Source organism: Sinocyclocheilus rhinocerous, unplaced genomic scaffold (assembly GCF_001515625.1).
Source record: "Sinocyclocheilus rhinocerous isolate Xijiao unplaced genomic scaffold, SAMN03320098_v1.1 scaffold753, whole genome shotgun sequence".
NCBI lineage: Eukaryota > Metazoa > Chordata > Actinopteri > Cypriniformes > Cyprinidae > Sinocyclocheilus > Sinocyclocheilus rhinocerous.
The window spans coordinates 366,112-381,405 of record NW_015655991.1 but is presented as its reverse complement, the minus strand read 5'-3'; the positions used below and the strand labels follow the sequence as shown (position 1 = coordinate 381,405).

Here is a 15,294-nt window from a genome sequence, read left to right as displayed (position 1 = left end):
GCATCATTTCAATTCATAGCTGCCCATCCATTCTGACGGCAGCACGCGGGAACTAAATGCATTCCCTGCTGTAGTTGCGCCTCTGTGTGTTTCGCCGTATTTTTCAGACTGCTTGTTGTGCACACGCATATTGCGTGTTTGTGTGTGTTTTGCTGTACTGCTCTCATTTCCAGCAGAACAAATTAATCTGTGCCCTTCCAGCTACGCTCCCTTTTTGACAGCGGCTGCTCAGAGGAAAGAAATGATGAAGCAAATCCAAAATTCAATCGCCTGTGTTCTGTTTTAGAAGGCACACGGTGTACTGTACAGCCCATAAAACTCCCAAACAGCCTCCAGACGCTGCTGCAATCACCCTCCATCAAAACACTTTGTTTCGCATACAAAAATAAGACCCGGCATTGAGCTGAATACCAAATCAGCCCATTAGAGCACAGGGGCACTTGCTACTTAGCAACCAAAGGGATTTAAAGCTGCAATACCCGACAACAAAGGGCTAAGATCAGGATCTTTTACAGGGTATTATGGCTGGTGTGAGCTTATTCCATGTTTTAATCTAAAAATGTTAACAAGATGATGGCTGCAATGAAAAGAAGCAGAGGAATTAAACAAATAGAAAACATCCTTAAATGGAACCATCCTAAAGGGAAAAAACAGCATAGCGATGCTGCTTTTTCCTTCCTTTTTCCAGGAAGAAAGAAAGAATTGTGAAATATTCCAAATATGAATAAAATAAAAGCTGATGTGTATTTCAGTAATAACAAATGAAGGAACTGAATATGACGCTCTATATAGTAAAAAATTACAACAAACTGCAAAATGCATTGTAATATCAAAATCAATTTAAATATAAAGTTTTTTTTTTATTATTTAGTTTAGGATGATATGCATACGAACAGCATTTATTCAAAATATAAATATTTTCTAACAATATAAATCTTTGCTATCAGTTCTTAACAATTTAACACATCCTTGCCGAATAAAAGCTTTTATTTCTTTCAAAAAAAGAAAGAATAAAAATTTACTGACCCCAAACTTTTGAACTGTAGTGTATACTATATTGTTAGAAAATATTTATATTTTAAATAAATGCTCTTCTTTAGATATATATATATATATACACACACACACACACACACACACAGTATATACATACATATTTATACACATGTACAGTATATAAGATGATGACCAAGGTTATATGACAATCATTTATAATTGTTTATACACACACACACACATACATTTTTTTTTACATATAATTATATATCTAAATGTGATGCATCCGTTTTGTGTTAAAATTGAATCGCCTCACTGTATCTGTCAAATGGCATCTCTACAATGCTTGAGGAACTGTTTCTTCAGCTTGACACCCGGACTTGAGGTTTTATTCAGATGAAATCATATTATTCAGGGATTCACTCAAGTCTGGGAGTTTTTATAATTTCCTGTTCATGACTTAAAACATTAACCACAGACATTAAAGCAGGCATTAATATTTATCATGTCTGGCCCATCCAAGGCTGAGAAAAATTGCCGTACAGCACACCCCTGGGCATCAAGAGAATAAACTCTTGTCAGCTTTTTGATGAGATGTGAACTTGTCAAACAATTACAGAGCCATTACCCCCGTGTGTAATCATTTCTCCTGGACCTTATAACAGAGGATTTATGTGGCACATAATTCAAACGCTTGTACAATGTACATCAACAGGTCAGGGGAAGTATTATGGGTTTAAACCACCAGAGAGAACTTAAGGCACGGAGCCAAACAGAAGCTCAGGCCATTTATCCATGCGGCCCGTCATCCCCTGACTATTGTACATGAGGGAGGGAGGGACGGGAGGAGGAGGAGGAGGAGGAGGAGGGCTTTATCAGCTGCTGTGAAAAATTTACATGAGAGCGTTGAGCACCAGGGCATTCTCCCCCGTTCCCCCCACTCTTTATTTAGAGCCCTTTCTTCCATCCCACCCCTCCTCCTGTCCCATTTGCAGGCTCTCTATTTTGGAATATGTGGCTTGGAAAGCAGTCAAGTTTCATTAATTTCTAGTTTGGGTACAGTATGTTCCTGGACTCACATCTGCGAGCGATCATAAACGCTCTGGAATGTTGGCAGAACATCCAGACCTGTCGGCAGCTGATGATGTCATCACTGTGAGGGAAGAGCTGGCGAGGGGCCAGACTGTGGGAGCCCGGCGCTTTCTGACAGAGAGAGAAAGAACGAGAGAGCAAAAAGAGGGAAATGCTCTCTCTGTTTTCTTTTTTCCTCTTCCTTCATGCCTCACATTTTTCAGTCTCTATTCAGCCGCCTATTGCAGTGGTTCTGACAGGGTCATGTACATGAGAGAAAGACCAACGTTAAATATAAATGATAAAATGAAAAAAAAAAAACTGTTCCCTGGATTCAAGTCAACATGAGCAAGTTGTGTGAAACCTTGAAAAACATGAACCAAATTATACAAAATAATAGTAAATACAAACCAGAACAAATTTTTTTTTTTGAGCCGTTTGCTATAAAGATTGCTAGATAATAAAACATTTTCTACATGATCTAAATTTTACATGGGACATCAAATGCAGACCCAACACAGTACTGTTCTAAAATAATAATAATAATAATAATAATCATTATTATTACAATATTTACATATTACATTTAAAATAATTTATTTTTGATATCTTGTTGTATTATATAAAAAAAGCTAATTATTATTGATAGAATTAAAATAAAATGTTTTACAACATTTAAAATAAAATAATATTTTTATTGTTTTTTAACATAAAAATATATGAATTAAAAAATATAATTTTTATTTCTTTATTTTTTTATTAATATTATTAATACAATACTTTGTTGGGTCACCACTTGATGTCCAATCCTGACGAAACCCCAGTTGAGAACCACTGCTCTCTATTATACACAAATCCACAAGCACAATTTTGGCTCACTGTGACTTCAGATTATGCTGGGGTGAGAAATGAAAGCAGTTCAGGAAAAAAAAAAATTTCTTACCTTGAAGAACGAAGACAGAACTGCTCCTGTGTTTAAACACAGTGTCAACAAATGCAGCTGAGGACATGAACCAGGAAATCAGTGTGAAATGGGCTGACAAAAGCTCCTACACAACGAAGATAATAGCTCGGCAACAATGGAGCTAAAGAACAGCCTGCGGGCCACGTAACACAGCCATAATTGAAACGGCTAATTCGCTGTCATCAAAAGAAAGAAAAGCCCATGTGCTTGCAAGTCAACTTGAAAGCAACAGCAGATAGATCACACAGTAGTCAAGAAAACGATTCCCATGTCTTCTAAACGACTAGGTTACAGAAGTTACAAAACTTTTATAAAAAAAACACAGACACAGTTGCATATATGTGTGATTTCAATGGCAAAGGCACATGCCAAGCTGCTGGATAGTTTACAAGGGGTCTTGCTGTGTTAGCCCTGTCTCAGTCTACTGAGTTAATGAAGTCAAGTGAGGTCCACTGGCTGGGCCCTCTGGAGAATAACACACAGACTTAATCAGCCTGGGCCAGGCACTTCGCCTTGCTAATGAGTGTACACACAGTCCCCAAGTGTACATGTATATGTATGCATGTGTGTGGACAGTTCAATTCACCCAGCTTTGCCCAAACAGGTAGGTAGAAAAAAAGAGCCTGATTTTTATCCATTTTGCGCCTGCCGCAAGTTACTTCACCTCAGATCGTTGACCTTCTGTTTGTCTGGAGAGTTGCAAAAGCTGCAGATTAAAAAAATATGTATGATAAATGCAGAATAGCCTACATTGAAGAAGCTAGACAAATTAGTGAGAAGCCAACATGGGCAAGTTGCATAACATCCTGTAAAACTATGAAAAAAACTACGTAAAGGGATTATAATAATTATAATATAAAATACTTTTATGAACATATTTTAAATGTATATAAATATGAAGTGCATAATATATATTTTAAAAATATTAAATGTATATAAAATTATTATTTTATTAAAGATATATTAATACAGCAGTAGTTTGAGCTACAGATAGTCGGAGGCGAACATGGACAGGTTGCATAAAATCCTGAAAAAAAAAACATTAAAAAATAGCTACGCAAAGAGATAATTATAATTATATAATATACATTTATAATTATATTTTAAATATATAAAAATAAAAATAGAAAATTATAAAATATATATGCAGGACAATTATTACTATTATTATAAAATAAAATTAATATAAAATAAAATATGTATATAAAGATTTTTTTAAAACTACAAAAATAGATATTACATTAATAAAATAGTTGTTAACCTTTAATAGCTATAGTCGGTTAAGATGCAGATTAAAAAAAATATTTAGAAGTTAAAAACACAGATGATATATTCCAAACAGCCTATGTTGATCTGTAATCCCACTGAAAGGCTTTGCCTCCCCTTTCAAAAATGGATCAAAAAATGTCCCTTGGCTAGCCTACCCAGACCACGCTCTGCACTCTTTGAAGTCACAAGGGAAGCTCACATAACACTAATAGCCTAGTCGTGCTCCAAATGGCTGAGTCACTTTTTTCCCTTTTTTTTGCTTCAGTGCTGTGCTGCCTCACTACCCAGCAGCTCCCAGACCATGCTGACCTTAAACCTGAGAAAAAAACACACATGCACTTTTCTATTATCAGCCTCTCACCGCAATGCACTTCCACCCAAACTCCAGGACGTGAGGCCTCGAAAGCCCCAGAAGAAAAAAACAACAACAAAACAGCCACCATAACCGCTGCTGTCAGATAATAATTTGAAGAAAAAAAGAAAACTGGCGCAAGATTCACTGTACATACTGTACCCTGGGCTGTGGCAGGCGGCCCAGACTGGCATCCTGCCAAGTCCACAATAAAACAAACAGAGACGGCATGCACCAGCCGAGAGGAGCGAGGGGGGCGGGGGTGTGTGACTGAAATGGTACACCACAATACACACGACATACCTAATACCATTCTTCAGCACCTTCTCCTGAAGACGAGGGAGCGGAGGAGGTGGAGGGCAAAGCCACTTGCTTGGTGTCACTGATAAAAATCAAACCGCTCAGAACAGAAAGGATAAAAACAGAAAGTTTGCAATGAAAGAACAAAGCAACCAAAAAAACAAAACAATCGAAGAGCCGCGCCGTGTCTCTGCCTCTCCGCCACTGTCTGTGTCTATAAAAGTGTTTCCACTGAAAAGCTTGAGCATTACACAAGAGTGAAGCTCTCAAGAGCCAGACTGCTACAAACAAAAACCAGGTTAGCGCTGTGTGTCAAGCATCGAGCATATGAACGTTAAAACTGTTTTGTTCTAGGGGTTTTTTTGTGTTCTGTTTTGATGCGCTAAAAATAAGCCGCCTCGCAATCCTTGCTTATTCCGCCTGTTGAGGGAGGCTGTCTGGGGCTGATTCTTTTGGTAAAGATCTTAAGGAATTATGACTGGTTCTTCTGCTGTTTTAAATGCAAAACAGCTATCATGATTAACGACATTTCTCATTTTTTCTCAATTTTATGAGGGTGATGTATAATTAGGGAAAAAAACAGAAACTGTATGTAGCAGAGTGCTTAATGAACACAGCCCAAGCTCAGCCACCTCATGTGCAGATCCCATCATCATGTCTACTGGTGTTTTCCATTTATGTTTGTTTCAGATATCTGAAATCAGTTCAGAAGGATTGTGGGAGCACTTCAAATCAACTGATTCTGATGTGAAAATTGGCTTTAAGTAAAATAGCTTATTCTAATATTAATTTTATGAAGATGGAGGAGGAGGAGGAGGATTAGAAGATGAAGAAGCTGATGATGATGAAGAAGAAGAAGAAGAAGAAGAAGAAGGTGGTGGTAGTGGTGAAGAAGAAATGCAGGGGAAGAAGCAGCAGCAGCAGCAAAAGAAGAGGAAGAAGAAGAGCAGAGGAAGACTAAAAGCAGTAGCAGTGGAAGATGAATACGTAGAAAAGCAACAAAAACAGCAGCAGCAAAGGAAGAAGCAACAGAAGAAACAGCATCAGGTGAAGAAGCAGCAGGAGAAGCATCAGCAGCAGAGGAAGAAGAAGAAGCAGAAAAAGAAGATGAGGGAGCGGAACAGGAAGAGAAAGAACACCTTTTGATATAATAATCACATCTTACATGGTCCAAAAAACAACATTGTTGTTTGAGAAAATGAGATTTGAGTCTATGTTTAAAGCTAAGGACACTTGAGCCGCAGCGACCGATGTTCGGACTACAGTAAACTCCTGCAGTCATCCAGAGAGGGTGAAGTGTGAGGCCCCGCAAACACGAACACATCAAATGGCACTCAGTCCTTCTGTTTGGAGAGTCACTGAGCAAGTCAGTGGCTTTACAAAGGTCTTTTTGAAGCATTCTCTAGCCCACAGTCTCATGCAACCCAGCTTCTGAGTGCAGGATTATCCGCAGTCATATTATCCAAACTGCACAAGCCAGTCTCCCATAAGGATTTCTGGATTACTATAATGACACGGAACATACTTTTGCACGAGTACAGGCGTCTCTGCGGGTCAGTGCGGAATACCAAACAGAGGTATTCATTGGAGTTCAGACTCGGCCTCTTTGTCTCATCGCAGAACAGCTCATAAATGTCACCATGCAGTACATGCTCCGTGGGCTGCCATTATGAGTGCACGAGTACTACAATATCTCCACAGAGTCTGTTATTGAACATGCATCTTGGGATTTGAACAGCCTCTAAAATAAACATTAGATATTTCCTTAGAGCAGCGTCTGCCATGCTGAGTCGTGCATGAATTGAATTGTGCAGCCCAGCGTGAGATGTCACTCATCTCTCCACTCCACATGTTTTTAAATGTCCCTGCAAAAAGTCAATCTCATCTCAATATATGAAGATATTGACATTGAAAAATTCCATCGGTGCGAGGCAGAAAATTGGAAAGGTTTGGTGGTGTAATCTGTGAGGTTTTTTGAACTAATCTAATCTAAACCCCTAATTACTGTGGAATCAATTACCTCGGCACAGCACTCGCTCTTAATTATCATAAACCCGAGTGTGCTCGATAGGGGGCAAAGAGTCTACAAAATTTGACCATTGTGAATATCTGGTGTGTGGTAAGGACTTTGACTTCACTGGTCTGTGAATTTGGCAATCGCAGAGGGAGGTGAAGGGAGATTCCTGTTGGCCTGGGCTGGAAACCTAGAGTCCCAATGCTTTTATAGACTCTATATAAACCAGATTCACCACAGACCACTTCTCTATTAAAGAAAAAAACTCTCCTCTCCTCTCCAGAAAAAAACAAAAACACATACAACCTCCAAAAATCAACTAGAATCAAATGTAGATTTTCCAGGATTCTACATATAGAATAGATAGATACAGGTGCATCTCAATAAATTAGAATGTCGTGCACTGAAGACTGGAGTAATGATGTGGAAAATTAATTTACAATCACAGGAATAAATTACATTTTAAAATGTTAAAATACAGAAATTGTAATAACTTAAATTGTAAAAATATTTGACAATATTATTGAGTTTTCTGTATTTTTGATCAAATAAATACAACCTTGATGAGCATAAGAGACTTCTTTCAAAAACATAAAAAAAAAATACCGACCCCAAACTTAGGTAGTGCAAGTAGTCAAAATTATTATTTTTTTTTTTATCACATTTTTGCAATTCAGTACCTCTTCCTGTCATTCCAATTCAACTTTCAAATGCATGAACTGAAAGTGAGAATTCAGAATTTCACCCAACCCATAAAAAAAAGGATCCATGTTAGTGATTTTACCCGAGTGAGACAGCAAGTGCATCCTTAGGCGCAGACTGTCTAGGAAGCGTTTTCCACAAAGCTCGCATCCGTAGGTCTTCATTCCGCTGTGCAGCTTCCTGCAGGGAGAAACAGGACAAAATAACATCAGCCAACACCGTTTATGTCACTTGCACAAAAACGGGCTTTCGAAAGCACCTGGGTATACTATGTGATTCGATTAGCGTACTAAATGGCAAAGACAGAATGGCATAATTTTACTTCCCACCACACAAGTCCTACCGCTCCTCTTACACCAGATAACAAGACGGAGGGTATATTAAAACCAGCGCCCTTGTTTTTGTGAAATACTAAAGTGAGATTTGTAAAACCGCTGTTTATCTTGAGAGGAATAAACCAGTGTTTGCAACCACTTGAAGCTAAACTTGCACATCTCCCTGTCATCAAACACTTCAGCTGCTTATTTCCATATTAGACGATCGTAAGGATATATTTAAGATATTTAAGTATATATAAATATATTTAAGCCTGTCACTAGATGTCATGAAATGCCTTGGAAGTGAAAAGAAATTATCAATGGCACATGTGGTTTCAAAGTCTTATTGTTCATTCATTCAGTTCCCTAAGCGGAGATGAAGGAGCCCTTTATCTAAACAGGAACATATAGATGGCCATGAGTCCCCAGATAAGAGTGACTTTAACGGCTGAATTTGGCTGCAGGGTCCATTTCAAACAGGGGTCAACTTTTCATGAGGCAGAAAGTGAAACATTTGCTCTCTTAAATTATAACATCTCTGAGTATCGGGGAAAGATTAACCCAACAAAACGGAGTCGCACAAAAGCATGTGGCCCCACTGAATTTTGAGTCAAGTGGACTTTCAAAGCAATTTTCATAAGTTAAGCTGCCCAATTAATGTAGGTAAGTGTCTAAAACATTGTGGAAGAAATCTAAATTGAAGTTTAAACTCACTGTCATGTTGCTTGAAACGTCTACTGAATGATTCCCCCCCCAAAAAAAAATACAAATAAAGAGATTAAAAAAAAAAAAAAGTGAAGAATGACAACAACCACTAAGTTTTTTTTTTTTCCTTTTTCCCTTTGGTCATGTCTTATCTCTTGTCAGGACTGCCACATGGAGCCCCATTGAGTACAGGAAGAGACAAAGATCTCCTTTTGTTTCACTGTCCCTTGGATTAAGCCTGAAACCTGCTGCAGACTGGCTATGTTTAAGTGTATTTACCATTTCTACCAATAGCATTCTGCTTTGGCCCTTAACCCATGTGTGGGTTCAAATCAACCAGTGAATGCACATGTGCGACTTTCTCAGGCTTGTCCACAAAAGATCCTGAGCATCTGCATCTTTTCAACCGCACTAATCCTCAGATGCATCGCATCCGATTGCTAATAAGCAAGTAGAAACAATCGAAAGTCAACGCTAGTGAATTAACAAACTCAGGCTGGTCACAGCCACTCGTTAAGAATATGAAACTCAATCATGGCAGGTAAGTGGTTTTATGGGTTGTGGTGGAGCGACGGGCTGCTCAAAGTACGAGGTTTGTAAGAATGCTGCAAGAACACTGGCAACTTGCTGCGAGTGGTGAACTGAATTGGTTTTTATTAGCATGCTTACAGCATTTGGTAATTGTTTCCAGTGGTAATTAGCTCATTGTTTGCACTTTAGTGCCAAATGTATACATCTTTAATGAGGAACAAAGATGTGTACTTTCTTCACTTTCTATTCATACTACATAGATAATGCACACTGCGAAATAAGCTTAAGGCAGGTTTTTGTTTCTTTAAACTGAGTCATTTTCATGCTAGTGAAATCCATAAGATGCTTGGTTCAATTGATTCTTTGGTTGATTCGTCTATAAAGACGCACTAACCAAAAACTATTTATCATCAAACAACCCCTTGTTTCTGTTTGAAGTTGTGAGATTCGGTGTCACATGCTGGGTCGTAATGATTTAAGCTTTTATTCTCTGTTCTTATAAACAATAGTTGGCAGAACATGGAAATAGTGGCAAGAATTATGAAGCAAGGAAGTGTGGTTTAACCTCAGCGAGAGACAGAAAACAAAACACCAATGGAAAACCATTTGGGGGTTGAGAATTGCAAAAGAGAGACTTCAGAAAATAAACAACTTGTTTCTGTTTGAAGTTGTGAGATTCGGTGTCACATGCTGGGTCGTAATGATTTAAGCTTTTATTCTCTGTTCTTATAAACAATAGTTGGCAGAACATGGAAATAGTGGCAAGAATTATGAAGCAAGGAAGTGTGGTTTAACCTCAGCGAGAGAGAGAAAGAAAAAAAAACACCAATGGAAAACCATTTGAGGGTTGAGAATCACAAAAGAGAGACTTCAGTAAATAAACAAAAGAGGGGGGGAGGGTGAGAGAAAACTTGCAACGCATCCAAAATCCTGATGGCTGTCTTCTAGATGGGGATTGTGGAGACCCAACAAACAAAGAGAAGAATGAAGCAGCAAAGCCCTTTGGCAAGCTGCAAGTAATTAAAAAGGCCTGTAAACGCCTTCCAGGATAAAGGGCACTTCAAAAGACGGGCGGGCGAGTAAGCGTGCGAGGGTAAGTTGGGAAAAGCCAGGGGTCTCTGCACCTTTGGGATCTGGGCTAATGCGGCACAATACAGAGATACTGTAGGGGGGACACCCAAAGGCCTTTGTGTGCCTTCAATCTAGCCATTGTCCCTCTCCTGAGGTCTGAGGAGAGCACGCTTCCTCTGATTAGAGACTGACAGAGCGCATACTGTCAGAGTGACCCTCTGAGCCCTGAGGGGACATTAGAGAGCTGATAGAAGGCAGACTGGCTACTTGAGGCAGGAAGGGCCGACTTTCACTACATACTGTACATTATGCTAAGTTCATTACTTGACAAAACTTTTACTACCTTTACAAATGTCACTTTGAATTAGGATTGCACAATATATCGGCAGCAGGATTATGTTAACTAAAACTAAAACTGTAAAAAAATATTTGTATTATTTTAAATAAAACAAATGTTAACTGTAATACAAAATATATATTTCAGCAAGTTACCAAGAAAATATTTCTCTTTTTTATTTAGCTTAATTTGATATACTAAAATAACTAAAAGCTGAAAACTAAAATATAACTGAAATAAAATTAATAAAAACTATGTAGACAAAAAAGAAAAAAAAGACAACAAAATTAAAGAAATTAAAATGAAAACAAAAATATATATAAAAATAAAAAGTCATTCAACATATGAATAAAAACTATAATATCTCGATGTACCATGTTGGATATTTAATTGTATGCTTATATCCCCTATTTTTACATTTGGATTACCTTTGCCGTCATCTAACACTCACTTATAATTAAACTTTAAAAAACACTAATAATTTAATAACACTGGGTAATATTTAGCAAATCTAAATTAATATCCATTTTCATACTGTACTGTCATACTGTCATGTGATGCCTAAATTCATTTGTAGTATTTAAATTTTTGTTTGGTTGTTAGCTATAACATGAAAATAAATATCAGCATAGTATCTACCATTGTGCATTCCTTCTTCCAATCGTATTGAAGAGTAATTTTGCGTTTGATTTTACCTTGATTGAAGCAGTCAGACGTTTACATGCAATACCACGGTTTGCTTAAAATCAGAGGGAGGTAATTAGTTTTATCTGTGCTTCATTTTTACAGGTACTTGGGAAGCGAGGGCGACCCTGTATGACATGCTCAAACCTGCTTCCAGCAGCAGTTCTATCGTAAATGCCCTGCCCCTGCAATTACTACAACTTCTATTTTCTGGACAACCAGAAGTAAAGCCTCTGTAGATTTTATGGGACATATATGCCCCCGCACACCACCTCTTCAAGACACACACACCTCGTATGTGTGAACTATGGCAGTTCCTTTCCCCCCCAGGCCTTTCCAACCAGCTGTGCTCTGGCTTTGCCACAGAAACCGTAGATGGTGTGTGTGTGAAAGCAGAAAAGAAAGGGGAGGGGTGGCACTCTGTGTGCCTGAAACAGACTGACTGTAGTCATTAAGGAAGCAGGCATAAAACTCTCAAGCCATTTACTCAGTTAATAAGCGACTTTGTCTAACAGTCAGTTTTGACAACAGCAATAAATTTTAAATTTATGTCAACAAAACATATGCTGAACACCTCATTTCAATGCCGGAGTGGCGTGCTGGCTCGTAAATCAGCCCTGTGTTTGAAACCCGAGTAGATTACAGGCCTGTGTTATTGAGCTGTTAGAGCCTGGCCCATATAAACCTGAACTTTCTCACTCCTGAGTGGACCCCAGGCTGTACATCATAGCAAGGAGTTCCCCTGTCAGTGTGGCCCACTCGCTGCCCCCCAGCAGGCCAGAAACCCCAAAAATACTAGGCATAAAAGGCATGCGTGTAGGTAAATTTACAGATTTTCAACAATGACTGGTTGGATGCCTGAAATGACTACTTGACTGATCAAAATCAAAATTCTGTCATCATTTACTCACCCTCATGTCGTTCCAAACCTGTATGACTTACTTTTTCTCTGAGAAACACAAAAGAAGATATTTTGAAGAATGCTGGTAACCGAACAGCTTTGGTGACCATTGACATCCATTTTATGGCCAAAAAAAAAAAAACCCTGACATTTCTCAAACATTTCTTTTGTGTTCCACTGAAGAAAGAAAGTTAAACATGTTTGGAATAATATGAGGGTGAGTAATCGATGACAGAATTTAATTTTTTTGGGGTGAACTATGCCTTTAAGGAAACCCTGACCCTTATTTCCCTGACCCTGTTTTCATAAGAGATGTCTCTGCATGTAAAAAAAAAGGCTAAACAGAGAGCATTCAAAATCAGCATGAAACGCACAACAACTTCGCACAACAAGATGTCCATCTGAATGTGTTTGACTTTTCAGAGAGGGTTTAACCATCTGAACACCTAAAGAGCATCACATTGTCAGCAAACTTAGGTGGCAATACTGCACCTTAATGCTTAATCTACCTGTCAAAGTATTAGAAACAAAAAAGATGACAAACACAGTGTACCTACTACTGTAGAACAAATTCATGTCAATGGAGATGACAGAAGAAAGCGGGAAAGGTTAGCTCACCAGTGTGGGAGTTTCTTGGATTCTGCAAAAAAGACTGCAGCAAGTGCTGATCAACAGTTAACTTATTGTGCAATTTTGTACAGCTACGGTTACTCTTTATCTCCCCCTCCCTACACTCATATTTTGAATGTCTATAGGCCAAAAACACAAGAAAACACAAAAAAGTAAATGTAACTGATAGCATTTTTTTTTTTTCTGTAGATATTCCGATAATATTGTTATTGTGAATTATTTTGGCCACAATAATCATGTTCTGAAAATCTGATATTGTGACAGCGCTATATGAAAACTTATATTCAGATAAAAAAAAAACTAGTTGACCTCAACTAATTGACAAGACTTTGTTGGACAATAAATAAATAAATAGCCCACTCAGATATATACCATTACCAGCAACAGAAGAGACAGAGGGAGTTTAACACATGCATTCAAATTCCCTTCAATAAACTACTTTTTAATTTTTAGCTATATTTAACTGAAGGAGCTGATTCAATGCTAAATGCTCATGTCTCTCACGACAATAAACTATGCTTTTACTAGCCAATGGCGATTCAATTGCCAAGGTGTCCGTAGAGGGCTGTCTACTGTCTGCCATCTACTGTCCTCCACCTGGCTCTTTCCAGTCTTTCATCTGTCTGGCCCTGCCCCAATGAAACAGGTGGGAGTACTGCTAGGCTTAAGAGCAGCGTGCTTAACAACTGTGGTGGAGGGGCATGTGACACTAGCATTGGGAGAGGCTATGTATGCTAGGCCAAAGAAATGATAATGCTAAGAAAATCATGGGAGTGTGCAAGGCTGTTCCTGTGAACAGAAAAGCTGGCCCGTGCAGCCAACCATGCCCCTCATTCATCTGCTTTTAGAAGGTCCCACTCGATCCCTAAAAGGCATGCCGGCCCATGTGCACACTCAGATTAAGGTATTTGTCAAAGGGGGCCAACAATGCACAAGAGAGGGAAAGAGAAAGTGGGGTGGGGGGCCAATCTGTCAATCCACTGCTGCACTTGAGCTTAATAGAGATTTCAGTGAGGTGTTGACACTAGGGATGCACCAAAATGAAAATTCTTGGCCGAAGCCGAAACCGAACAAAATGAATCACTGGGCCGAAGGCCGAATACAGAACATGGTTTTTCGAGTTTTTTTCCCCCATGTATTTTGCCAATTTTTTTCACAATTGCATGAATTAAATAGCCAAAATGTGCTTTTACTGTTTTTTCTTGCTTTTCAAAGAAAAAAAAAATCAGTTACAAAACAACAATTTAAAAATATTTAACACTGAACATTTTTAACATTCTAGCACACACTATACCAACAAAGCACAATTTCACTTAAAATTAATAAGTTAGTAAAATAATATTTTTTTGGCCGTCAGACCCCCTTCTTGGATCAGGCATGTATTTTTACTGTACAATTAAAAGCAGCCTTGCTGAGAAGAGACTTATTTTAAAACATTAGAAAATATTACAGATTCTAATTTGAACACTATGTGTGAATGTTATAATAAATGTATTAACAGAGCGGTTGTAATGATTATTATCATTATTATTGTTTTACTTCTTATTTTATTTTACAGAACAACAGTAAAATTACAATACTAACATTTATGAATGTTGATAGAGTTCTTGCTTTTTCTCAACTTTTATTTTGGCGGAAACGCGCAGGAAGACCTCAATGCTTCTTTTTGTTGACAACAGCAGATTTATAAATGAGTCATTACGAATACGTCGTACATATCGCATTGTCATATGCCTTGTAAAAATTCATAAAAAATGTGACTGAGCAACTGACAAGAGCAGATTTTCCTCGCGCTTTGGACTTTGAACCCTGGTTAACAAGCAGAAAGCGCCGCGAGCTCGAACAGTCTCTCGCTGTCGGTGCTTTAATGATTTTTGCGTCTTTCTCCGACAGTTTAAATGCTTCCACACTGCTTACATGTGTGCTGCATTATAAAGAGCGCGCCTTTCACTCTTCGCTGGTTGCTATTTGATCGCGTCATATCATTGTTCGGTACGATTTATTCGGTCTTTTCGCTTATTCGGCCGAACACCGAAAGAGCTTTTTTTGCTATTTTCGGCTGAATAATTTCGGTTGCCGAACATTCAGTGCATCCCTAGTTGACACCACGCTGCCACAACATTACCATAATGATGATTAATGTTAATTGACTTTTCAAAAGATCCTCTTTATTAAAGGACAGTTGGCTGACCTCGGCTATAAAGTGTTTTAATATTACAATGTACAAATAGAAAACAGAAGAATAGAACAACATAATTTCTTATAATCAACAAAACATAGTGAGTCTGAGACCACACTGACTAATATAAACCTGTAAATAAACTGTTAAATTTAAATGTAAAAAGTTTTAAATTAAAAAAAATTGTCATTCAAGCAACATATTTAATATACACCATATATAATTCAAATGTTTGGGGTCTATGCGATTTATTTAAAGATTTATTTTTTTA

The 15,294-nt window shown here is 38.0% G+C and overlaps 1 protein-coding gene across 2 annotated transcripts in view; it reads right to left on the bottom strand.

Moving 5' to 3' along the window:
• Positions 1 to 15,294, bottom strand: part of zbtb16a (zinc finger and BTB domain containing 16a) — a 144,576-nt gene that overhangs the window by 54,410 nt on the left and 74,872 nt on the right. For both annotated transcript variants that reach the window (XM_016526194.1, XM_016526195.1), the window contains exon 3: positions 7,751 to 7,848. In XM_016526194.1, the coding sequence (XP_016381680.1) occupies positions 7,751 to 7,848 (98 nt within the window). The remainder of the gene's footprint in view (positions 1 to 7,750; positions 7,849 to 15,294) is intronic.